Below are 27,090 nucleotides of genomic sequence, written 5' to 3'. Positions count from 1 at the left end.
TCCCCCTCCTTCCTCCCTCCTCAACCTAGTAATTTATTTCCAATCTTAGGCTCCTTTTCCAACTAGTTATTAAGTCACGAAAAACCCCTTTCCTCTTTTCTCATATTAACTTTGTTTCCATTAGCCTCATATGATGGCCCTTGCCAATAGCATTCTGGAAATGTCAATGCTGCAGACCTTCAGGCACATTCCAAGCACTAAATTATCAGTTCACTTTGATACTAGAATGAGAGATATTCCCAAATATATGGGAGCAGTGAGGAGGAGTGGAACTGCCCTGTTAAGCACCAGACAGCAGGACACTGCTTTAAGGTCATTTTATCTTCTCTTTATTGAGGGATACAAAAAATACATATAGTTATGGAGGTCCAGAAAATATTCAGTGGGATATTTCAGCAGAAGGTCTAGAAATGGAGGGATGTAGTGGAATACTAGAGTAATTTAGATACCACCCAAAAGGAGCTTTTCTAGCTGATCCAGCCAATAAAAGGACTGAAGGTGAAGGCATGTAATTGACTTGGAAAGTGCAAAAGAGGATAGCTAGAGCTTGTTTCAAACCTAAAACTTCAGATTCTCTTACTAATTTTTGCAGACTCTTTCAAATAGGCAACTTCAGTTTAAGTTAGCTGAAAATGAAAACTTCTAGTTGATTCAAAAAGCATAAAATATTACAATATACCGTTTGTCTCCTTGAGAAACAGTCTGTCCATATGCTTAGGAAAGCCCATATATTTATGTTCATCTTCTCGGGCAATACATTTTGAGGTCCTTTCCAAAGAATTCAATGCTTTGTGTAACGTAATCAGCATATGAGAAATCCGAGTCCTAAAAATGAACCTCCCGCTGTGACGCTCAAAAGCAGAATGCAGGAGCCCCAACTCGGCATCTTGCTGGAATCACTACATCACACAATCTTTTCTATATCACTGTATCCCTGTACTCCTCATTTCATTCAACATTTGACTTAAACTAGAAGAACTTCATATTCTGTTAGAAGTTGACATACTTACTGCCTGAAAGCATATCGATGTGGAAATGGCATAGATGATGCTGTCTGCATGAGGAAAATAAGGAACCTTCCCTGCTTCGATGCCTTTGAAGTATATAGTCTATAAAAATAAACAAGAAACACTGAACGAAAGAAAATAAACAAAGTAGCTTTTTACTTTTTATTTTACCTTTTCAAAGTAACATGTCAACATTACTAACCTATGCTCATATATTTTTGTATATGTTCACAAATGTGACATTGACTGAGAGAGCTTATAGAAGTTACCCTAGATCAACAGAATAAGAGGCTATTAATGTATAGGCCAGGACCTAGCAACAGCGTGGGTGTTAAAAGGGTAGTGTAGATCTGAAAGATAAAAAAGGGAAAGTTTGCTATGCTAGATTCTTCATTTTAAAAAAGCAAAAGAACAATGCAATAGCTATTCCAGCAAAGTGAATATTCACTGTTCTTAAACAGCTTGAAATCACATATTTTTCTTTCTGAAAAAACATGTAAAGTTTATTTTCCTGAGCACAGCTTGACCTTCCAAAGCAGCACACGCCTCTTTGGTCAGTTACCCTTGGCTTGCGTAAGATGATAAATGTAGTAAAAAAAAAAAAAAAAAAGAAAAAAAAAAGGAAGGAAAGAACACACAGCACTTTTCTTACTCCACTGCAGCCACAATGTCTCAAAGTCCAGAGAAAACCATCAGCAATACAAGATAATATTGTTTTTTTACAACTGGCGCTCTAAATGTCAATATGGATAACTCAGATTGCTTTTATATAACCAACATGTGAACTACCTTCAGAGCTTGATCTAGGATTACAAGGAGCAAGAATAAACAGAGTATATCTTCCCTTTTTATGTTTAATTTTATTGTTAAAAAAACCCAAACAACCCAGTTCCTTCTTTTTACATTCTTTGAAATGAATTCTGCTCTAGAAATTGAGGTAGATAAATATTACTAGGGAACAAGGCCCTCGAGGTCTGCAGGAGAAAGCTTTGTGATTCGGGGATGATGCATAACAAGAGAATGCTCTCAACTTATTCCAGTGGTGCTGTTGGGGAAATAACCATGACTAAGTCCCTATTTTATAGAAAAAGTCACAGTAAGAGAACAAAATCTGGCTAGCAAAGTATAGTCAACATCCCCAAACTCTACAAACTCTTTTTTTTTTCCTGGGCTCCTAATTTTAAGTTCACAGAAATAATTCAAGCCTGATAAATGGTAATTAGAACAAAGTTTGCTGCAAAGCTGGGAATCCAATCAGTTGAGGTCTACTGACAAACAACTCTAGCTATAGACTAAAACCTAAGCTATTTTGAGTTATCTTAGATTGTTGAATGCCAAAATTAGGGAACAAAGGCAGGAAGTTAAGCTGTAGCTTTTGGCAATAAATCTGCAATTAAGGACTAGGTCTGATTTATGTTTCTGGCAGAACAGACATTCTTGGAACATTCAGATTTAAAAAATCTGCAAAAGCTACACAGCAAAGGACTACCATAAAAAAATTCATGGAGAATATACATGGAGACCAGCGGATAAAGGACTTTTAAAATGAGTCACAGAGAAGAAAATAAGAAAGAAATGAGACCACAGAACGGCACTGCCTCTTGGCACACACGTACTGAAACACACCACCGCCACACAACTTTGTATTATACTGGAATTATCTGACAAAGCCCGTGAAGTTCATTTTCTTTTTCTGCCTCAAAAAAATAGATGAAATGAAGAACTCTCTTACAAAGGTAGTTTCTTACCTCTACTAGTTTGGACGCCAGATACATAGAGATAGTAGTACTTTTATAAAACATCATGGAAATTCCTGCTAGACACCCTGTAACAATTAGAAAACAAAACTGTTGTTAGGATTGTGATTTATTGTTGTTGTTGCAGTGTGTCAGCTCAACAGACTCTGCGTAACATTACGCCTTCTGTTGCTGCAACAAAGTTCAGTGATGTTCCTGTGCTGCCCATCAAAATATGGTTTATGTCATTAAAAAAAGGAGAGTTTTGAAACCCTGAAATAAATCCGTAGTCCAGTGCTCAGGAGCACAGCATCAAATGTCCTCTCTCATCCCACAAGGAAGACAGACACCTGAGGTTCCAGTACATGATAGGTACACGAACAGCAGGGAAGGGCCTGCACCACCACACAAATTTCATGGCAAAAGCGTCCTTCTTTGGATCCAGAGGAGCCCATCCTTTCAAATGAGCCTTCTGTCATGTACGGAAGAGTCAGTACTTGAACCTCACATCTCTACAGTTGGAAAATAAAGGACAAGTTCACATTTGTGCATACAATAATATATTGTCCTTGAAGCTGACCATAAAACATGCACCATTTGATTGAATTTGCCTTACAATTTTAATTGCAACTCTTTCTTTTGAAGCTACTTGAAACACCACTGTCGTTTTGACACAATCTTTATGTACACAGCCCCATTTTCATCACAGAAATCTGAAAAGGGAATGGGAGGACTGACAAGAGAAATATTTGCAGAGTCCCAGTGGAGGCAATATAAATTTCTTGTCATGGACTCACCAGCTACAAGTGCATGAAGCTCATCATCTAGGTTTCGTACCCAACGCAGGAAGCAACTAGTACCCTGTATGTGAACAGAGAGCAGGATTAGCCCTAGTTATTTCTCTTTCATAATGCATAGACTGGAGATATTCCCCTACAAGCTAGTAATAGTAGTATTACTATTACTAGCTTGTAAAGGTAGTGTGATAGTACCCGTAATCCACAGTACCTGAAACATTTCAGTGCTTTAATTAACAGTTTACTGCTACCATTTCCTCCAAAATAAGAGGGCAGATCAATCTATTTTGAATACCAATCTAATTCCAAAGCTAATCTTGAATTCACATCATCTTTATTTGCTGTACTTGTCTAGACTCTTTCCCATGACAGAGTTTGTTTTCAGCTACACACCAAACACGTTGAGATTCTTCCATACATCAAAGAAATTCTGGAACCAGGAAAACACATTTATCTAAAAATTTAGAACTGCATACCATTAAAGACATGGTGAAACACATAATAACCTGTTTGTTGACACAGACAACAATACACAGCTGTTCGGGCCAGAATGGATGTAAGTAATTGTGGCTTAGGATTCATTAAAATATATTTCATTTGGAAGACTCCAGGTTACCAAATCATAGAATCATAGAATCGTTAAGGTTGGAAAAGACCTTTAAGATCATCGAGTGCAACCCCTAACCTATCACTGCCAAGTCCACCACTAAACCATATCCTCAAGCACCACGTCTACCCTTCTTTTAAATACCTCCAGGGATGGAGACTCCACCATCTCCCTGGGCAGCCTCTTCCAATGCCTGACAAACCTTTCAGTGAAGAAGTTTTTCCTAATATCCAACCTAAACATCCCCTGGCGCAGCTTGAGGCCATTTCCTCTCATTCTATTGCTTGTTACTAGGGAGAAGAGACTGACTCCCACTCTGCTACAACCTCTTTTCAGGTAGTTGTAGAGAGCGATAAGGTCTCCCCTCAGCCTCCTCTTCTCCAGGCTAAACAACCCCAGCTCCCTCAACCACTCCTCATAAAACTTGTTCTCTAGACCCTTCACCAGCTTCATTGCCCTTCTCTGGACACGCTCAAGCACCTCAATGTCCTTCTTGTAGTGAGGGGCCCAAAACTGCACACAGTACTCGAGGTGCAGCCTCACCAGTGCCGAGCACAGGGGCACCATCCCTGCCCGGCTCCTGCTGGCCACACTATTGCTGACACAAGCCAGGATGCTCTTGGCCTTCTTGCCCACCTGGGCACACTGCTGGCTCATGCCCAGCCAGCTGTCAGCCAGCACCCCCAGGTCCTTCTCCTCCAGGCAGCTTTCCAGCCACTCCTCCCCAAGCCTGGAGCGTTGCATGGGGTTGTTGTGACCCAACAGCAGGACCTGACACTTGATCTTGTGGAATCTCATACCATTGGCTCCAGCCCAACGATCCAGGCTGTCCAGGTCCCTCTGTAGGGCCTTCCTGCCCTCCAGCAGATCGACACTTCCACCCAGCTTGGTGTCATCTGCAAACTTACTGAGGGTGCACTCAATCCTCTCTTCCAGATCATTGATAAAGATATTAAACAAGACTGGACCCAACACTGAGCCCTGGGGAACACCACTCATGACCAGCCGCCAACTGGATTTGACTCCATTCACCACCACTCTCCAGGCTCGGCCGTCCAGCCAGTTTTTAACGCAGCACAAAGTGCACTTGTCCAAGCCGTGAGCAGCCAGCTTCTCCAGGAGACTGCTGTGGGAGACAGTGTCAAAGGCCTTACTAAAGTCCAAGGAGACAACATCCACAGCCTTCCCCTCATCCACTAAGCCGGTCACCTTATCATAGAAGGAGACCAGGTTAGAGAGGCAGGACCTCCCTTTCATAAACCCCTGCTGGCTGAGCCCAATCCCCTGGTTGTCCCGCACATGCCACATAATGGCATTCAAGATGATCTGCTCCATAACCTTTCCCGGCACTGAGCTCACGCTGGCAGGCCTGTAGTTACCCAGATCCTCCTTTGCCCTTCAGGACTGCCTCCCAAGGGACTCTGCTAACCAGACGCCTTAACAATCCAAAGTCTGCCCTTCTGAAGTTCAGGGTAGCGGTTTTGCTGACCCCCTTCCTTACTTCTCCAAGAATCGAGAACTCTGTCATGTCATGGTCACTGAGCCCACAACAGCCTCCGACCACCACATCACCCACCAGGCCTTCTCTGTTTGTAAACAGCAGGTCCAGCGGGGCACCTCCCCTGGTTGGCTCGCTCACCAGCTGCGTCAGGAAGTTATCTCCCACACACTCCAGGAATCTCCGAGACTGCTTTCTCTCTGCTGTGTTGTATTTCCAGCAGATATCTGGTAAGTTGAAGTCTCCCACGAGAACAAGGGTTAGAGATTGTGAGACTTCAGTCAGCTGCCTGTAGAGTACTTCATCTGTCTCCTCATCCTGGTTGGGTGGTCTATAACAGACTCCCACCAGGATGTCTCCCTTATTGGCCTTCCCCCTGACCCTTACCCATAAGCACTCAACCTTATCATTACCGTCGTTGAGTTCTAGACAGTCAAAACCCTCTCTAACATACAAGGCTACCCCTCCACCTCTCCTTCCTTGCCTGTCCCTTCTAAAGAGCTCGTAGCCACCCATTGCAGCGCTCCAGTTGTGCGAGTCATCTCATCATTTTTCCTTGATTGCAACCACATCATAGTTTCCCTGGTGCGCCATGGCTTCCAGCTCCTCCTGTTTATTGCCCATGCTGTGTGCATTGGTATAAATGCAATTCAGTTGATCTATGGATCTCTTCTCCAACACAGGTATGCCACCCCCAGTGGCTCTCTACAACTACCTCAAAGGAGGTTGTAGGGAGGTGGGTGTTGGTCTCTTCTCCCAAGTAGCAAGTGATAAGACGAAAGGAAATGGCCTCAAGTTGCACCTGAGGAGGTTTAGATTGGTTATTATTGTTCCAAATCTGCCACATCCTCCACACTGTTTTTCCAACTGTTTTGGAAATCCATACTTTACCTCCAAATTTTACCCCTGGTAAATATCTGTTTGCTTCTAAATGGTTCAAGATCTGCCCAATCCAGTTCGGAAGGCCCAATCCAGTGCTGATGGCACCGAGAGAATACTATATAATTCAGTATGACAGCGCACTGATGGCTACTTTTCAATATGTGTGTCAGCCTCTTAATCCATCTAATGTGTGCTTTTCATGGAATCAAAGAATGATTTATGTTGGAAAGGACCTCTGGAGACCATATGGTCCAGCCTGAAGCAGGTCTAATTAGAGCAGGTAGGTCAGAAACTTGTCCAGTTGCTTTCTGAGCATCAGCAAGGACGGGAACTGCACAGCCTCACTAGGCAACCTGTTCCAATATTTGGCCACCCTCACAGGAAAACATATTTCCTTATACTTCTTTGGAATTTCCTCTATTTCAGCTTGTACCCACTGCCTTTCATCCTATCGCTGCACACCTCCAAGAGGTGTAGGTAGCAATAAAATCTCCCGAGCCTTTTTTCTCTATCTTAAAACCCAGTTTTCCCAGCTTCTCCTCACGCATTGTATGACCTGGTCCTCAAATTGTCTTGGTGGCCTCCAGGTGAACTCACTCTTCAAAAAGACATAAAAAGAAGAAATCAAATAGTATCTGTGTCCAAAAATGGACACAGGACCACAGATGTAATCTCACTAGCTATTTTACAGCACAAATTTCTAATAAATAAATCCTTTGCAAAGCCACTGAGACATTTTAATTATGACAGTCAACTTTCTACTCAAACTTGTGAACTAATTTAAAAAAGGAAATAAGGCTACCATGGCCAATGTATTTTCTGCTAAACCATGTTTGCTGACATTATTAACAGTAAGGGGAATACGAATATTAATAGTACAGCTATTACAATCCTACAATGGCATTTTGGACTGCTTTTAGGGACAAGATGGGCTTTTTTTAAAAGCAGTCAATAATGCAATTCCTTTGGGTGCAAAATGCATCAAGCAGTTCATTCTTTTTGCACGTGGTCCAATCTTTTGGAGAGGCTAGAATTTCTGCTGTCTTACAGGCTTATTTCAAACTGGAAGGAAAATATAATGCAACCCAAATTTGTGTAAGTTACGGAACACAAACAATAACAGAAAGTAGAACCACAGAATCATAGAACCATTTAGGTTGGAAAAGGCCCTTGAGATCATCGGTTCCAACCATTAACCTAGCACTGCCAAGTCCACCACCAAACCATGGCCCTAAGCACCACATCTACACGTCCTTTGAACACCTCCAGGGATGGTGACTCCACCACCTCTCTGGGCAGCCTCTTCCAATGCTTAACAACCCATTCAGTGAAGAAATTTTTCCTAATATCCAATCTAAACCTCCCCTCGCGTAACTTGAGGCCATTTCCTCTTGTCCTGTCACTGCTGCTTGGGAGAAGAGACCAACACCCACCTCACTACTGCCTCCCTTCAGGTAGTTCTAGAGTGATACGGTCACCTGTCAGCCTCCTCCAGGCTAAACACCCCCAGCTCCCTCAACCGCTCCTCATAAGACTTGTTCTCTAGACCCTTCACCAACTTTGTTGCCCTTTTTTAGGTACACTCCAGCACCTCAATGTCCTTCTTGTAGTGAGGGGCCCAAAACTGAACACAGTACTCAAGGTGCGGCCTCACCAGTGCCGAGTACATACTTTATAAATAAAGGTCAGAGAATGTCACCCTTGTAAAATGAGTATCTATGGAACTAAATTACACTTCGCAATTGGAGCTTTTAAAAGACTTCAAAATCATTTCAGCTTTTAAATACTTTTTCCTCTAAAGGCTCTTTACTTAAAGTTTGACCAAAAATTTAATTTTCAAATGAACTCTGAACAGCCCATGTGCACTTTGCCATCAAAAATTTTAAACTCTGTAACCTTAAACTCTGACTGCGACTCAAGTGAAATGCTGTTTTGCTTACAAATAACACTTTTTTTGTTAATTTTCAGTAATACTCATCCTGAATAATACAGAATTATCTTAACTTTGCAGATCAAGTAAAGTACCAGTTGAAAAATGATATATGTAAATAAGCATATTAGAGTGCTAAAGCCACTTCAGCACTGCACTGTGCAATATATTCTTCCTTATGGTGTGTGCTTTGTCATATTCTCTTTTGGCATAAATAAACATAATTCAATTAATTCCAACAATGCTGTATCAACAGGTATATCAGTTCACAATCTGTCATCTTATAATGGTGTAGAAAGGTAGAATTCCAAGTGGTAAGTGCAGTGTCTCCTCAGCTGCACGTGAGTATGTTCTGCCATCTCCTGCTATTTAGCGTCAGGGAAAAATTCCAGATATTTGACCCCAAAAAATCCGCAAATGGCCTCTCTCTGGGAACATCACTGCTACTGAAGTTACTACTTGTGTCTGTACTAAAATGTTTTTGTGCAGCAGCAAGTCCCCTTGAAATCTGAATTTGCTTTCTCTGAAATACTCTCTATCTGCTGATGTTGATACCACGCTGCAAAATCCATCTGGTTTATTCAGAAATGCTAGAAAAAACACACAGAATGGAAGACTAGTTTTCTATTTGGTTTCATTACTGCAATACTATAGAATTTGTTGGTGACATGCTGTACAAAACAGTGTCAGTAGTATTAGGTGGCTAAACCTTTAATCTCTTTGTGATATTCTGAAAAGTGAAATAAAAAACATGGCATTCATCATTTCTGTATGTTATAAGCTTACTTTGTATATACTGACGAAAGATCCCAGAAAAGCTCCAAGCTGGAAGTTCTCCTTGTTGTAGAAGAGGGAAAGTAGCCGGGAAGGCTCTGTAAACAGATGCCGGAAGGTGGATGGAATACGAAGGCAACACTGGATCAGGTAACCGATGCTAAACATCCTAATGAAGCCCTAGAGAAAAGAAAGAAAGATTTTGTAGTAAGAAACCACAAATTCAGAATAAAAGAAAAGCAAAAACATCTACAGAAGTACTTATTTTTGACAACAAACAGTTTAAAACCCACTCTGCTGATACTATGTAAAATGCATCCCATCTTCAAACTCAAGACCAGTTTTTTTTTTTCCCCGATTCCCTTGTAAAATAGGAAATGCAATAAAATCATAGACAATTGATTCTCCTTTAATTTCTATGAGCATCTGAATGGCCTCAAGGGACAAATTCTACTTCTCTTCTGCTCCAAAATTCTGTCCTTTGAAATAATCCTGACGACTTCATTTCCAGGTTACTGACCAGCTTTTAACCACAAATGGGTATATAGAGGAACGTAATGTGGCGGAATAAAAGAGCGCTTCTACACTCAAATGTCTGGACAAAGCAGTAAAGGAGGAAAAAGTCCACAAAAAACAAATTTCAGAAATTGTGAGAGTAGGAAATTGGCCCTGATGGCTTGCCACGTCCTCACGTACTTTCTCAACCAAACAGGAGGCTCTGCAGCAAGAGAAAGGGCAAAATTGTTAGGGAGATGATGTGCGGAGCTACTGAGAAAGGACAACATGGGTTCCAATGCTATTTTCTTACTACTCCACCTTGGATACAGATCTGCTTTTTTATACCATCACAAAACCACACTGGCTTTTTCTTTCCAAATTCTTCTCCCTAGTTTCTTATAACTTCCTCCACAGCTTCCTATCATTATTCTTACCCTATGGCTGAACTTCTCTAATCATTCTGAATAAAATCTATCCATTTTTTGATTGGAAGATGCCTTATCTGAAAACTATCTGTGCGCTCACCATTGGAAAATAAGGCAGGCACCCAACACTCATGATTTCTGTAGTTCATTTTTCAGAAGGTACTCAGGGACACTGAGACAATTCCACTTACAGGGACAACTGGCAGAGGGTTTGAGTGAGCAGCCTTTCAAACTCAGAAACTCAAAACATTTTTGTCTCCTACAGAAATTTATAATGCATCATAAAGCTCATAAAATTTTATTGTGGTTAAACATCCAGTAATAAACTCTTCCTGAAGCAATTACTCTCCCTGCTACTCAGGACATGGTTTACGAGAATCAAGTGGAAGAAAATATTTTGTGTCATCCAATGATCCAGTAGCTACAAATGAAAATTTTCCACTTCTTTGTCTGCTACTCTTAAAGGTACATAAATTGTACGTACTGAACGGCTTAACAAGCCAGTGTTTTCTGATCGTGTAATGAAAACGCCTACTGAAAGGTCTGCGAGGTAGGCAGAGATGTAAATGCACTGTGAAGTTTGTGTGGTTAAAGTGTCAAAATTAAGATGAATGTATATTCACCCCTAAAATGAAGAGTTACCCTAGCATGAAGTATGTAGCCCTTGTCTTCCAAAGAAATTAGATGACCAGGTACCATTACACAAAAAGAATGTCCTAAAACCAGCAGTTACGAACAAAGCCCAGAACAAAAGAACAAACAACAGTAGGGTGTGTTTGACATTTTCACCGAGCTGCAGGAAAGGTTACTCTGATGGGGTGAGGAACACTGCATTAGGAAGCACGTTCCAACTGGAAACAGTCAAATATATCCGTGATTTTACTTTTACAAGTAGCCTACTTAGAAGTGCTGAACTGAAGGACCGAGGCTTAGTTTGTGCACCAAACAGCAATAAATAGTGCACAAAATCTTTGTATTTAGCTCATTAAATCAACCACGTGAATCCATATCACACTTATAGGTATTTTTCAGAGTCACAGAAAGTATTATATCCCATCATCAATGCACAATGATGTTAACTTTTGCATGAAAAGACCTCAAATGATAATGGAGGTAGAAAAAAGCAGAGTTTCTACCTAATGGAGGTAGAAAACAGGACACTATAATAAGCATAAGTGAGTGAAGAAAACTCTGCTAAGAGCCATTTCTCCACAGAGGTTTTGAGTTGGGACTCACATCAGCCAGAATTAGCAGCACAGTGGAACTACATATCTGCAAAATACTTTGAATAAACCTTTTTTTTTCCCCCTGTTTTGAGAACCAGATTTCTTGAAAAGTTAATAATACAGTCAAGATATTGGCTGTAACTCAAATTCAGAAAAGGACATGTGCTCACGTAAACAGAGTTCAGTAACACGCCAAAACTCGGTCAACCTGTTGCAACATATTAGGAATTAGTTAAAAAAATTATTTAAAATAAATTATTTAAGATATTTAAAATTTGTTCTGGGGTGTCCATGTTCCTTCAAGACACAGAATGCAGAGATTACAATCATCAGATAATGATCTCATATTCTTTTTGGTCACCCTGGTCATTAGGTAAGTTGTGAGGGTCATCTGGTGTCATCCGCAGCACCAGCAGAAGAAATGGACAACTGGACTAATACTGCTGGCTGATGCCTCCTCACTGTAAGCAACTGGAATAACAAAAGAGGAGAAATATTGTTTGACTGCTTCTGGTAGGTCTTTTCAGACATTTACAAAACCCAAGCATTTTAAGTATTGAAAGTTTGAAGGGAAGTCTATGAGATCAGGTGGTATGTCATTACTAAATGTTACATAAAAGCTCTCATGGATTGTGTCATTTTACTGTGCATTTAAATGTGAAGCAGGAGAAAAAGAGCATGCAATCACAATTAAAGCACAGATATGATAATGAGCCGTTCAAGGGTAACGGAAAATATAGCATGGAGGGGAAATTTTGGCAATAAGCAGCTCATCAGATCATTATGAGATTTGAAAGCTCCTTTACAGATGTGGAATTACAAAAACATGCTCAAAGCACGTCAGCTGACAGTTATTACTGATCGACTCCAGGAGCAGCCATAGAGAGAACTGAAAATGCTTTAAGAATTTTTGACCTTAAAAATGCAAATACATCAAAATAAATTTTTTCACTCATGTTTTAATTAAAAAAAAAGTCACAGAAAAGGCATTGAAATTCAAAGAGCTGGCTGCCACTTCAGTGATATTTTCCTGATTATATTATTGTAGTCAGGAATAATTTGTACTATGCAAGACTGGTACAAGAATGAAGTATAGTTCAAATGCATAATGGGTTTCTCTAAAGAGAGAACGACCTTATAAAATTGTATCTTTTTTTAATTATTATTTTTAGTCAGGTCAAGACTTAGTTCAGCACCATTATCAGTTGGGTTTTCTTCTCCCCTCATCCCCTTTCGAGAGTATATGAAATGTGAACAAAATGATGCTGAATAAACAACTAAAGAGGACAGAGACTCCTGAATATCCCCTTTTTGGTTTTCCTGTTCTTTTCATCATTAACGCATCTTCCTACTCACCCAAAAAGGTACAGAAAGAGTAGTGTGGGGATGGTCCACTGTAATCTGAGGAACTCACAACCTGGAATCAGATTTGGGTCATTCCACTAGAGTGACTGACCAAGACTAAATCCTGTTTCTTGGTCACTCTTCTATTTTAAAGGCATTTCAAGATCATTATATTCCATAACGGTCATATCACCTCTCTCTTTACTCATGATGTCACACACACAATGATTCTTCCAGCAGATTATGACAGTTTTCCACCGAGAAGAGGCATCAGTTCCGAGTACTGTAACAGAAAGCCTAACTGTGCTTGTAAAATAATACAGTGTTATGAGGGTACTTACAGATTTGACTGCTGAGCATGCAGCTCAGAACGCATAAGGATGTTCTGTGAGGTTAATAAATAAGCTTAGGAAGCAAGTCTGGGCTAACAGTAGTTAGCAACTAAGTACTGTAAAATATGCCTAAGTAATGAAAGACAGCACTTTATGCAAAAGTGCAGGAGACTGAAGTTACAGCAAGGCACCCATGAAAACAGATTCACACCAGGAGATACTACCATCAGCAGAGATCTGGAAATGCAGTGTGTCAACCCATAAAATCACTTTTGATTCATTTTAATCTTTGTTTTGATTATAACGTTCACTGCAGTATTGGACATTGATTCTGAAGGTCAGGCATTGATATCTATGGGGAAAACACAGAGTACTCTGCAAATGAAGGCACAGGGAATGCTTGCTCCCCGGAGGATGCTGACCACACGTGAGCGCTCAGGGCATGGGAGACAAGGCGGGCCAGGAGGCACTGAACGGCAAACTTGTTGTGCAAGGCACCGAAGAAGCACAAAGCAAATGGAAAGTCTGTGTCCCCAAAGATGTTATGCCTTGAAGAAAAGGGCCCATGAATGAAAGATTAATTGCACTGAGATAGTGGTGAGAGGTTGCAAAATTGTAATTTTAATCTGGGTTCTGTTAAATATACATCGTACCTACAACAGAAAGGTGACACAACTATCCCGAGCTATTTGTGAATGCTCTGCTGCATATTCCCATCGTAGTTTAGCAGAACACTTAAGCACCATCTCAAATCCTATCAACTCCAGCACAACTTATATCCCTGTAACACAGTGGTACGCTAATATACTGCAGTGTAAAAAGAGTGTTAATACGACACAAAATTACCATGTTAATAAACATACACGAATAAATATTGTGCTAGATCTCTTCTGATGCTAAATTTAAGCATAGCTCTTCTAAGATAACATTAACTATATAAAAAAATTAATTTTGAAAGTAATATATATCAAAAGCATCTGAAGCTGCTCAAATCCGTTTTTGCTGCTCCATAAATAAAAACAGGTGAATTATTAAGTGATTGAGATCTTCTGGAGGCTTACCAACTCCTAAAACAGGCACAGCAGGTGGTACCACCTGTGCCAACCCAATGCCAGCCAACACAGATCTCTACGCAGTACTCCTCTGAAAAAAAAATGCGCTGATCACATTAATAACGGAGGATGAATTATGCCACCGGACATATACAGCTCTTCCTGGGTGCAGCAACTGTGACCAATCTCTCATTACCCTGAGCCCTTAAAATAAACGAACGGAGGCACGAGCCCAGCGCCCGGCAGCAGCGTGCCAGACCCGCGCAGCTGCACGTGCACGGGGGCTGCACCGCCTGCCGAAGCAGCACATTCCAGGTGCTTTATTTAGGGAGGAGTCACAAGTGGGGTCAGCCGTGAAGTGCATCACATAGTTCCTTGCTTGCTAGTCCATATTTTCCCACACGTTTTATGTTATTCGCTCGCTCCAGCTAATGTGAAAGACCAGAACTTTAACCCCACCACCACCCCGTCCTAAATTGAGAAAACCTGTTTTCAGGCTTGTCACATTTTCAATGGAAGAAGAATGAGTAACAGGCTCCTTTCTCACTTCCTAAGTATATGCTTTTTCTAACTAAAGACTTTTACCCCATCTTTGCCAGAGTTTGTCAATCTAACTTTTTCTGCACTTACTTTAATACAATATGAGACGCAATTATCTCCATAGTGTTTACAGCATCTATGCCTTGGGCCATGTTTGCACCTGCAAAAAGCACAATGAAACACATATTAACTCGTAGCTGTTTTCAGCATCATCGACAGGAGACTTCATAAATTTTTCATGCCTAAAAATACACGAAGTGCTGTTTTCCCACCACTCATTCTCCCCGTTACGCATTGAAGGGCACTGTGAACTTTTATGATGCCATAAAAGGACAATAAAAACTAACAATACTTTAGTTGTACAGCAAGAAGTATCTGCATGCTTATTTGGATCCAACCTCTTGCCATACTACACTTTACATACAAAATCGAAGAAAAATCTTCCACTGTGGTCAACAGGGAGAAGTGATGTGACCCTTCCTGGTCTGTCTCTGCTTCATGGTTCTGGAAGGATATTTGACCAAGCATCCGTTTTCTGTGTCCTTACATCTTCCATACCATTATAAGGGTCATTGGAGGGTAATGCAGAACATACAAATGCACAGAGATACCCTTTGAGACCTCTCTCAACTACAAGCCTTTAACTTCTGGGCTATTTCTTCTACTGTGTTGATTTTTATGTAGCTCTTTCTTCGGACTGAGAATTTGACCTTGAAGATTTAAAAGAGACTGGCTTGGGATGGTGGGGCACATGGACTGTACAATTGTTAGCTCTGCATTATGCAGAATTAAAAGAAGTAATGTCATACCAGGTCTGAACATTATATCTCCCTATAGCCAAGTATATAAGTTTTAATGCAAAATAAATTACACAATTTATATACTGTGCCAAACATCTTGGAAGTTTTGAATCGTGTACTATAAAATCTAATGGCCATAAATCATCTGTGAGGTCAGTTTATGTAGCAAAAATTGTAATGAGAATGTGATCAGGTTACAGGCATTTAGACTCAATTATACTGAAAAGAACCATATGGAAGAGAAACCTGTGAGAGCATTAGGACCAAAAATTGAAAGTTTTCTGAATGTCTGGGTCGGGAGTTTAAAACGTTAAAGAAAAAACGCTCTTCTCCACCCATAGTCCCTCGATCCTTGTATTTAACGAACCGCGGAAGAGCTATGCAAATTGAATAAGGGGTATTTAAGACAAAATAGGCGTAAGGAATCTAGCTAAAAGAACCTGCATATGGCTGGAGCTGTGTCCTCCTTGTAGGTCTTTTGTTGTCTAATACAGTCATGCCTGAGAAGCCACTGCTGACTTCCCTTATATTTTTCAATTAAAAACCATACCAAATCACAGGAAATCGCCATGTAGGTCACTTCGTTTTTGTTCACTATCTGAGCAAGTAACATAAGCCGCTACTTTGAGAACACAATGCATTTGGAAGACTTGTTTCTCTCCTGCAATTCAGCAGGAAAAGATCTGGTCATAGAACAGCAGCGGGAGAGGTCAGTGGAAGTGAAGATTCATAGGTGTGGTATGAACATTTTCTATCCATCTTCCCTGTAATGAGTGACTCTTCGTTGTACCCAACATGCCTAAAGCGGACAAATCAAACACAGCCGAAGTAGTTCATCTGAACATATCCACCTGAAAAGCTATCTGATATAATTTCTTTAAGCACATACTAAAGGACAATAAATTAGATCCTTTAGACCGGGAGGGAATCTATCTTACTGAGCTTCAGATGTCTGGATCCGACCTTGTGCAAAACAGTTTTAGACTCACCTTTTGCTTCGCAATTTCCTATTTCCTGACAGAGGAGGCAGGCCAGGTGCTACCAGTCCTGTTCTTAGGCTGTTCTCCTTTATGCAACACGGGGTGTAGGTCACCAAGAAGATGATGTTATGGTCACTTAAGGTGACCTAAGTAAGGCCTGCTGCTGTGAAATTTCCCCTCCTTAACATCACTACTAGCACCAGCAGAACCATGCCATGAGCTGGTTTTGCTGAAAACTGCAGGAAAAGCAACTGCCACTCTGCCACTCAGACCTGACTGAATTTACTCTCCCTTATTAGCCAACTGCACGATGCAAGTCATTTCTATGACACACAGGTCTTAAATTTTGCTTTCATTAGAGTTCATCATTTGTCACTGCTGACTACCCAGTAAAAATGAAACGCAAAACACTTAAATGCAAAGCAAAAGAATTATAAAACACTGTCAAATATGATGTAATAAACCATTAAAATGAGTCAAGTAAGAACAATTCATTTTGTTTTTCTTTTGTTTTCTTTGACTCACATTTTGTCCATGAGTTTTTTTGTTAGAGCCAGGATGGTCATTGGTTGCGATGTTTTTTCACAATGCTTTATCTTTCTATCTGTTTTTGAAAACGCTGCTTCAGGTGAAAATGAATGAGTGGGGATTTCTTCTTTCCCTACAATGAACCTGAAAAAAAAACCAAAACAAAAAAACAGAGCACAACAACAATTATATAAATAACTCAAATAAATATATTAAGCCCAATTTAAGTCTCTAAAGTCTTTAAGACAAGCTCAAAGTTATTACTCACAGATCTGCAAAAGAAAATGCATTCTATACAGCAGCCAAACATTGTATCTCTTTGAAAAGATCAATTCACTGACATATATTTACACTTCAGATAAAGGTCACACTTGCTGCCAGGAATTTTTTTAAACTAGGAACAAAAACATTACTGGGGAAGTCCGTCTCTCATACAAAGCAAGAACATCAAATAAGAAAATGAAAAGGCACATGAAATATCTCAATTATCTCCAGCAAAAGGGGATTACATAGATGTTGATGATTACTATGATATTTTTGTAAAATATCTATTTCGTAAAATCTTCATAATGTTTTTGCTCCCACCAAAAGCATCAACTTTGTTTTCCTTGGCTTCTTCATCAGCCTTCTTTCTTCACCCAGAAGTTGATATTGTCAATATACCAGTTCATCTTAGGTGTAGAATTACTGTGTATCAAGGGCAAAGCAGGTCATAATGGCAAGATGTTTCCTAACACTTTGCACTATAATCCAAATTACACTGTACTGTGGTAGTCTTGCTGAGGGTGATAAAGGTATAAAAACTTTGTCATTCGGTATGTGACTGTGAACTGGTGATTTCAGAAAGCACTGTTTCTGCAGTTGCCACAGGAGTGTTTCATGCCCATATTTCTGGACTATAGACTGAATTATTTAACTATTGGCACGTTATGTCAAATTCCACAGCTGTTTCATAGTTGCAAACTCTATAAAACATTTTCCACTACCACAACAGTCTGTCTTGCTTCACTTCAGCTCCTTTCTTCACCTGTGAGTTGACGCTGTCCATGCACTGGACTGCCTGAGTGGTCGACAGGCAGCAGAGTATGTAAGGGACAGAGAGGAATAATGGGTCTTTATACTTTTGACACAAGACAAAAAGATCGGAGAACTTTGTATTACTATAAAAAAATAAGTGAATAATACCAGAAGGTCCCATTGTGAAGTAAATTCTAGGAAAGCCTGGACCACTTCGGCAGACACGAGGTTCAGTGGCACATTGAGGATATCTCAAACAAACTTCTTGCGTCAGAACTAGTGTGGCCAGCAGGAGCAGGGCAGGGATGATGCCCCTGTGCTCGGCACTGGGGCAGCCGCACCTTGAGTGCTGTGTTCAGTTTTGGGCCCCTCACTATAAAAAAGACATTGAGGTGCTGGAGCGTGTCCAGAGAAGGGCAACAGAGCTGGTGAAGGGTCTGGAGAGCAGGTCTTATGAGGAGTGGCTGAGGGAGCTGGGGTTGTTTAGCCTGGAGAAGAGGAGGCTGAGGGGAGACCTTATCGCTCCCTACAACTACCTGAAAGGAGGCTGTAGCGAGGTGGGCGTTGGTCTCTTCTCCCAAGTAACAAGCGATAGGAAAAGAGGAAACAGCATCAAATTGTGCCAGGGGAGGTTTAGATTGGATATTAGGAAAAATGTCTTAACTGAATGGGTTGTTAAGCGTTGGAAGAGGCTGCCCAGAGATGTGGTGGAGTTCCCATCCCTGGAGGTGTTCAAAAGACGTGTAGATGTGGTACTTAGGGCTATGGTTTAGTGGTGGACTTGGCAGTGCTACGTTAACAGCTGAACTTAAAGGATCTTAAAGATCTTTCCAACATAAATGATTCTGTGATTGTATGAATCATGAATTCCAGTTTCAGAAAGATAAAAGATTAACACTCCTTCTAAAACATGCAACCTATGTCTGCATTTCCTTTCAATAACGGCCCCAAATATGAAAAGATTCCTCTGTGCCAGCATATTGTGCCTTCTTCAAAATATGCTGTATACCCCAAAAGTTGGAGTTTTACAACAGGATGATTTTTCTTAAGAAAACTCTTTTCATACAATGCAGCTGCCACTGTGCATGTTGCCCCAAAATCTTCACTTTAATCTATGTACTGAGAGAAACTTTACTTACTTTAGTGCAGAATATGTAAACCCTTTCAAGCCATCTTTGCACCTGAAACATAAAAACAACAGTTTTTGTTATAATGGGCTGCTTGTAGTACACAGGTTAAATATTACATAGAAGGGCTGTGGATGAACACCAGCTTCTCGTTAACAGAAAACGGCACATCTGTAACAACTCTTTGACTATCCCCAACTTCACAGTTGTCACCACGGCCTTGGGACATCTCAGAAAGAAAGGGTACAGCACACAAATGCCAGTGCTGCTCTTTTATCCAAAACAAGAGCAGAAAATTTTTTAAAGGATGGTGACAGAATCACTGGGGTGACAATGGAAGATTTCACGTGTCAAAGAATTGTTACTTTATGGAAGAAAGTAATGATGAGTTTTATGAAACATAGATGTTACTGTAAGGAGAGAAAGAAGGGTTGGACTCAATAAAAACCCCACACTCTCACAAAGAGCTGCAGGGAATAGTTATTCTGACTCTAAGACACACTGTTCCGCTTCACACATTGCTGATCTCTGCAGTTTGTTACTTTACGAAAATTGTTACTCTGGAAGTCCCAGTTTTTTAATTACATAGCAGTTGTTCTGATTCTGAGCTTGCTTATATATGCATCCTTCCTTACAGACTACAGGGTTCTTTGTGTGAACAATGATCGCAGTAAAGACTGTAATTCGTTGTGAAAGTTTTAGGTTATCAACTTTTTCTGCCCAGGGAATGAAAAAAGGAGGTGAAGCTTGCAGCTGCCACAGATTCTTCCTCGAAGACTTCTCAGAGCACCAGTGTCATGTTGGTAGCAAAGCAAAGAGCAGATACTTGGGTTTTTTTCCCCTTTTTATAGGACTGCATGGGGAATACATAATGTTAAAAATGCATTCCTGACACAATACATAAAGCACAAACTAGTAACTTATCAACACTACCACTTCAAGAACACATCCACCCTAAGCGAAGACAGGACGGAAGTTGCAAAAGCTTCATAAGCAGGAGTGGATGAACATAATCCTTTGCTTCTGCCTGCAAAAACCAAGACGCCCCTGGCAAGTCTGTGCCCAAACCTTCCCAACAGCATGTGACACCACCTCCCAGAAGACATCATGCACGGTCAACAGAGAGATGGATTGAAACCATTGGTGAGTGATGGACTGAAGCAAATGAAATCAGCTTGGCCCGGAGATCACAGCGAGTCACTGGCAGAACTACAAACAGAGCCCAAATGGACGGAGTTTACATACACCGGCTCTGTCCACAGAACCACGGTCCTGTATCATGAGTTTGATTTTAAACCTCCAACTGACTGCGTGTTAATCGTCCTTTGAGTTAAGGGCATTGAACACATTATGCCTGCAAGCTGCCAGCTAAAGACAGGGCCATAGCTTCTACTTTTCTTTCCCAGTAAATTAAAATTATACACAAACTGAAATGTAAACATGTGTATAAGTGTTTCTAAAACAATAGTGAAACAGAAAAGTAGTTACAGCATGAGCATAATGGTTTTGCCTTAATTGCTTCAACACAAGTGCACTTTGAGTTGCAAGTGTTCAATTATTCCTTTATTGTACCACAAGATGTCCCTACCCAACTAGTGCTCAGACTGACCCGACCTGACTGATGCCATCCTACAACTCATTTGCTTCAAACTCTCCTCAAAGAAATTGTCAGTCGAAATCAGAAAACATCTGAATCACTGAAGGAAAAAACACTCCCACCCTCTCCTCACTACCCCAGGAAACATGAAAAAGATTTCTAATGCCTATTCTAATTACTTGATTAAAAATAATTCTATGCAATAAGTACTTGGTGTATTAGAATTTATTAGCAAGTCTTATTTTTTTTATTTTATTAGTTATTCTATATAGTTATAGAGCTACAGCTATGAATCCCCCTGCAAAATGCACCAAAGTTAAATACATAGTTCAATATGGAAGTAATGATACGATCCTGTTTTTCCCCATTAACTTCCTAATTCTTTTAATTATAACAGTATAAAAGTGCAATTTAAGTGTTTAAATAGAACTTAATTCATGCTGCTTGCTGTCTAAAATGTCTTGTGTAAAGTCATTATGCAAAACTAATGGGTATGTGGAAATATTGCTTATTAAGGGGGTTCAAAAAAAGTAGTCCCAGAGAAACAGTACTTTCGATCAAGAGTAATTTGCCCTGTAACTTCCCCTTCTCTCGCATGGAAATTTTGCTCTTGCAAATGAAGCAGCAACCAACGACAAAACTGGAAACCTAATTTTTGGCTTTACATGATGAATTCCGTATATTAAAGGCTTCAGAATACTCATCTAGAGATTGAAATCACCTTATTTATTCACTCACTAGGAACACAACTCTGGCAGCAACAAAAAAAAACCCTCCACGCTGACTCCAGAGACACTTCTTTTTGGGGTGACAACAAAAACCCATGCAGGGACAGCGTGGAGATGTCACAAAATCAGCAACCGGCCTTGACGGTGACTGCTGAGGCCCAACCCTGGCTGCACATGGCCCCTTTCGTGAGCACCTGGCTGCTAATAACTGAGCTAAGACTAATGATTTGCTTCATCCAGCCACTAATTGGAAATAATAATGCCACCGCTAATTGGTAATAATAACTTTTACTCAATGCTTCATTGCTCAAGGGGTGAATAAGTCTGCACTCTGCTGCTGACCCCCGCGAGCCATTCAAGCTGCAAATGAGCACAGTAAAATGCATTACATGGGCCTGGCGTTGCAGATACCCCTGAGACGGGAAAAATCTCAATAGTGTATTATAAGCTTATTTTTAGGGTATTATTTAACCTGGAAGGCCTGAGACAACATGACTGTTAGAGGTACTTGGCGTAGCTCACTGCTGCTACCATTCTCACCACCCTGAGCATCCCAGGGACCGAATCCCAAGCTGCAGGAGGGCGGCACTATTTTTTGCCCAGCGAGCCATGATTTAAAGGGTGCATAATCTGCTTACATTTTCCCATCAGAGGGGAATTTGTTCCTGGTACAAAGCCAGCGGCACCAGCGACTCCTACAGCCGTCCCTGTTGGGCACCGTGTACCTGACCAGAGAGCAGAAATGCTCTGCTCCACTCCAGCTCGGTTTTGGCCAGAGCCACGGTTGAGGCCAGAGGAGCAGAAGAATCAAGGAGTCATAGCAATAAATTTGGGTTCTCCAAATTCCCCTGCTGGGACAATTTTGGCACATGAGCAAATAGGGTCGATTTTAATCGTGCATATTTATAACATAAATTTAACTTACGGCCACACACATTTATTTTTTCATAAAGAAAACAGCAGAAGTGGAACAGAGCCAAGGCTTGATACTAACTATACTTCCAGCAAGACACGAACTAACTCTATTTATGTTTGTGTATGTAAAGAGGTGCTGTACATGAGTTTACACTACTCTGCCTCCAGCCTGTGGGAAGAAGTTCTCACACTGAACTGTAAGCCTGGATGCCAGCAATTATGTTTTGGATTTTTTTATTAGTATGTCTTGTCATAACTCTTCTAAAGATTTTCTCTGTGACCAATTGATATACCCGGCACAAGAAGCCTTCTGAGGAAACAAGTCACTTTTCATCCACGGAACTGGTAAGCAGAAAGCAGCTCACAGCAACATATGCCGTGTTTAACAACATCCCCGTATTGCTTATGGTATCCTTCAGGGTAAGAGTAAATTAGAAACTCCTATATGCAGAGCTCTCATTATGGCCATGTGGGAAGGAAACCCTGCGAGCACAGGACATGGCGTGGGCATATTACTGCAGCGCATGGGCCCATAAAGATTGGCTGGGGGACCACGTTTCTGAGTTAAGGTGTCTTGTTTTATGGAGAAGGGAGGACCATAGTGATTCAACGTGACTGTGTCTGAACACACCAGCTCCATTCCTTGCTATTAGGAATTAAAGGCTATCTACACTCCTTTGTGAGCTGTGCTGAACTCTAGAGGATAATCCATTTTCTGTTTTAAGCTACTTAGAGAGGTTACTATACCTTCCTCCTGTTTTTTTTTTTTTTCATTCCCCACCTTCTCCCCAGTGTTAACAGTCAACAGCAGCAGCTGTCATTTTTCTGAGGTGTCTTCTGTATCTATTTCTCGTCGTCCTTTTCCATCTCCCCTTTTGCTCTTTCTTTCTGCAAGTCAAACTCCTGTATTTCCCCCCATCTTTCCTCTAAATGTTGTTCTCAAAAGCTTGTTTCTTTTTCTTAACAAAAACAAATAAATTTCCCTCAGTACCTCTCCATACCTCCTCATGGTCTGACACTTTCCACCGTGTTATAATCAAGTGAGTTGTGAATACAAGATTGAAAGTACAAAATAAGCACCATTGAAGAACAGGATTATGAAGAAATTCAAGACTCAGGAACACATGCTTAATCAGTCTGAATCAGAGAAATGGAAGAATTTGTTCAAGCTCAGTTCTAAGTTTGTTTGAGACCATTTATGTGGTGACTGTACCATAAGATCACATTTTGGAAATATTAGTTTTCCAAAAGGCTCTGGGAACCAAGAACGATTCCAAACCAGTGAGATCTTGCTCACTAATGTACCTTATGTAGAAAAAAAAGTTACTTTAAAATGAAGTATTTTAGATCTCTGGATATAAAATTAGAGCTAACCCAGTCAAGTCTGATAACAGAAAGGAAACTGAAACCAAGGGGTGTTCAGTAATGTGTACCACTAGTATTTTTCTCAGTGGAAGAACACATAATTTTAAGTGAGAAATATGATTTCTAAAAATTATGATCGGACATCCACAAATTCTATTGTGACTTTTCATTACCTAGTTGTGGTAAACTTTCCAACTACCTGAACAGTATCTAGATCCTTCTCAGTGGCCAAAGAAGAATGTGATTATTGTGCTAATCCTAATGCCTAAATCCATTGAGCTGTGTGTGGTTTATGATGAGGCTGCAGAAAGGCATTTTGGTCCTCATTTAGATAAATCTGTGGGAAACTGGATCCTAAAAATCTTTGTAGATATGGTTATACAAGAGCCTTCTGACTTCAGGAACTACTCATAACTTTCACACCAGCTTAAAAAAAAGAATACTCTGTTTATATATTTTTCCTATCAGAAATAAAGTGTATCAAATCTAAAATTGCAGCACCCTCCTTGGAAGCAGAGAGGCATTTAGATGCAATTCCTTTGGATCAAAACCACTACTGGCAGCTGAGTAGCATCTAAACACAAAGGAGCTTCCTTTGTAGACCTACAGCTACACGCAGCAGAGGACATTGAAACACAGGAAGTTCCTTCACAGATGGCTAGGTTGCTATAACGTGGTAGATTCAACAAGATTTTTTTGCTGTTTCTTTTGTAATTATGGCCATTTCAACTAATCACCTTTACTTGTATCTTACTAAAGACACTAAAACTTGCATATCTCTCAAAGATAACCCAAAAAGAATATCCATATTGCTAACTAAGTTATGGTCCCCTGTATAGACATGCATTTTTGTCCATCCATCCCGACAGAAGCTTATCTCAGAGACACTGAACAATCATCATATCAAGGCACCTGGAAATGCAGAGAGCAAAAATAATCTGTTCTATGCACTGGCTTCTCTTAACTTTAAGATTTCCCCCAATATCAAAACTAAACCCTTCCCCAGTGCTATGTCTCTATATCCCAACTTCTCCCAGATGATGTGGGAGCATCATGTCACCACCGCACTTGGAGCTGCCTCCTCTAAGATCAACAGGATCATGAGGCACAACTTGTGACTGGTGCAGAGGACATCCAGAGGTGAATTTAAGGGAAAAAAGGATTTGCACCTGTATTCTCTTGCCTCTGAATTTCCCCTTTTCTGGATTAAACATTTATTTTCTTTCCATCTTTACTCACAGGTCTTACCTATTCAACCGAGGACTATGAAAAAAATTATAAAGAGGAATGATAACAAAAAAAATCTAATCTTGTACCGAGGGACAACATGTAGCTTTCAGATGACATGTCAGAAATCAGATTAAAAATAACTGAAGTCAGAAGAGTTGTAGCAGAAACTCTTATAAAAATTATACTTCAAACTATTAAACGTGCAATGCAGCTGGGATCAAAATGCACTGAAAAGTCTCATTGCTTCTGTTTCCAAATGAGGTTGATAAGTTTAACTTCTGTGTGTTTAAATAAAAAGTGAAAGAATGTATCTAATGACATTTCTTTCAGCTGTGCCTGAAGTATAAAATGATCTTTTCTGTTACATGTAGCGACTGTAAAACTATATTTTAATATAAAGCAAATGAACAAAAGAGCGAGCGAGTATGGACAACATTCAAGGAGAAGAGTCAAAGAAGCACAGTAGAGGATGTACATTATTCTTTCCAGACCTAAATTGAATGCATCATTTACAATACTTGGAAAGAAAGGGTGAATGTAGATGACAATGTAGCCAACAGTGAACTATGGTCCCATTAAGCTTTCGTGTGAATCCACAGTTATATTTTTTAATAAAAATTCTGCCATTCTAGCAAGGATGTGACACTGCAATTGAAAAGAGAGTTGTTCATACTGAAGTTAAATTACAATACTATAATCAGAGTTGTAAACCAAAGCTGTTATCAATCAACACATCTGATTGCTAATCAAGTTTTGTGTGTTATTGCCAAATATGAAATCAGATTTCTAGTGAAGTTAATTTTCCTGCTACTTACAACGCTCTCACTTCTTCAGAGATTAGTGCTTCCTGAAATGTGCATTTTTGAGTAAATGGAATTTCTCTCAAAAGATCTTGACAGGAAAGAAAAAATTTTTTATTATTTTAGCTGGATACAGTCTTCCCATGTCTTTGTGAAGCAACAATGCTGTGCTGCGGGCTCCGGAGCAGCAACTGAGGCACTCAGATGGCCACGATTCCTTCTCAAAACCTTTCATCAAAGCCCCTGCCCCACACAGCTAATAGAAGAAGCCAAAATCAATTAAAAGAGCTGACTAAACAATGAAGTTAAGGATTTATCTGTTTAGTTCAACTTGTTTGTTGAATTTTGGAAAGCTATGTCATTTTTCTACTACCCAATTTTAACCTTTTTCTTACAAGTGTTTTATCAAAAAATGGTAACCTTCTGCTACAGCAAAGCCCAAACACTCTCTCCAAGTCAGGCGCAGAACAAAAATAGGAAATGGTGAAAAAATCCCTGAAGGCATGAAAATAGGAAGTCAAATTGCCCCTAGGGGCATTAGGATACACAGACATGTACCTTGATGCCCCCACAAAACCACACCCACTGCCGTGGGCGAGGTTGTGCTGATGCTGTTTCATTGTTAGAACAATGAGAACTGTCTGTCACCAAAGGGATGCGCTGTTTTGAGATGGAAAAGCAAATGATCTTAAATTCATACTGGGTTTGGCTCAGGTTAAATAATGGTGGCATCTGCAGCAATTCTGTCACACTGAGACCCGTGCTAAATTTATCTACTGCAAAATTCTCCTCTAGCTTTTTTCTACTGGCTGTCTGCAATTGAAAAAAAAGAATAAAAAAAAAAAAGAATAAAAAAAGAAGTTAAGCTTGTTGGAGCTGTTTTCTGTCAATACGCTTCATGCTATTTGCAGGTCATTCAAAATTTCAGTGAGCTAAACCTCTCTTATAGAGATTGACTGATTAACTCAAGTATTCAAGAGAAATGGATACAATCTTTGCTTTCCCCAAACGATGCCATAATTGGATTTGAGCGAAATGTTTGGCTGTTTGCCTTGTTTTAATTTGGGAAAATGTGATTATGAGGAGATGATCCATTTATATTTTTATATTATATTACCTGTACTTCTGACATTCAATAAAAGTGACATATATAATCAGAATAATCTTATAATGAAATGAAAAGCTATAAAAAGATTTTAAAGAAATTCTGACTATGCACAGGCCATTGCCAAGTTAGGTTACAGAGTGAAGGGGATACATGCCTTTTAGATCAGTGAGATGTTATTATTATAACTTGAAGGGAGATTTTCACTCTGTTACTCAAAAATGTTATTCAATGTCTATAATGCAGAACA

At 40.1% G+C, this 27,090-nt stretch overlaps 1 protein-coding gene across 2 annotated transcripts in view; it reads right to left on the bottom strand.

The window, feature by feature from the left end:
- Positions 1-27,090, bottom strand: part of TMEM135 (transmembrane protein 135) — a 188,237-nt gene that overhangs the window by 4,624 nt on the left and 156,523 nt on the right. For both annotated transcript variants that reach the window (XM_075080884.1, XM_075080891.1), the window contains 7 exons: positions 19,113-19,154; positions 16,954-17,100; positions 14,739-14,808; positions 9,244-9,411; positions 3,541-3,604; positions 2,756-2,832; positions 1,011-1,109 (listed from right to left, as the gene is read on the bottom strand). In XM_075080884.1, coding sequence (XP_074936985.1) covers positions 1,011-1,109; positions 2,756-2,832; positions 3,541-3,604; positions 9,244-9,411; positions 14,739-14,808; positions 16,954-17,100; positions 19,113-19,154 — 667 coding nt within the window. The remainder of the gene's footprint in view (positions 1-1,010; positions 1,110-2,755; positions 2,833-3,540; positions 3,605-9,243; positions 9,412-14,738; positions 14,809-16,953; positions 17,101-19,112; positions 19,155-27,090) is intronic.

The sequence above is a fragment of the Phalacrocorax aristotelis genome, chromosome 1 (assembly GCF_949628215.1).
Source record: "Phalacrocorax aristotelis chromosome 1, bGulAri2.1, whole genome shotgun sequence".
In the NCBI taxonomy this organism is placed as follows: domain Eukaryota; kingdom Metazoa; phylum Chordata; class Aves; order Suliformes; family Phalacrocoracidae; genus Phalacrocorax; species Phalacrocorax aristotelis.
The sequence above is the reverse complement of the archived record's forward strand: the minus strand, read 5'-3'. Positions and strand labels throughout refer to the sequence as shown.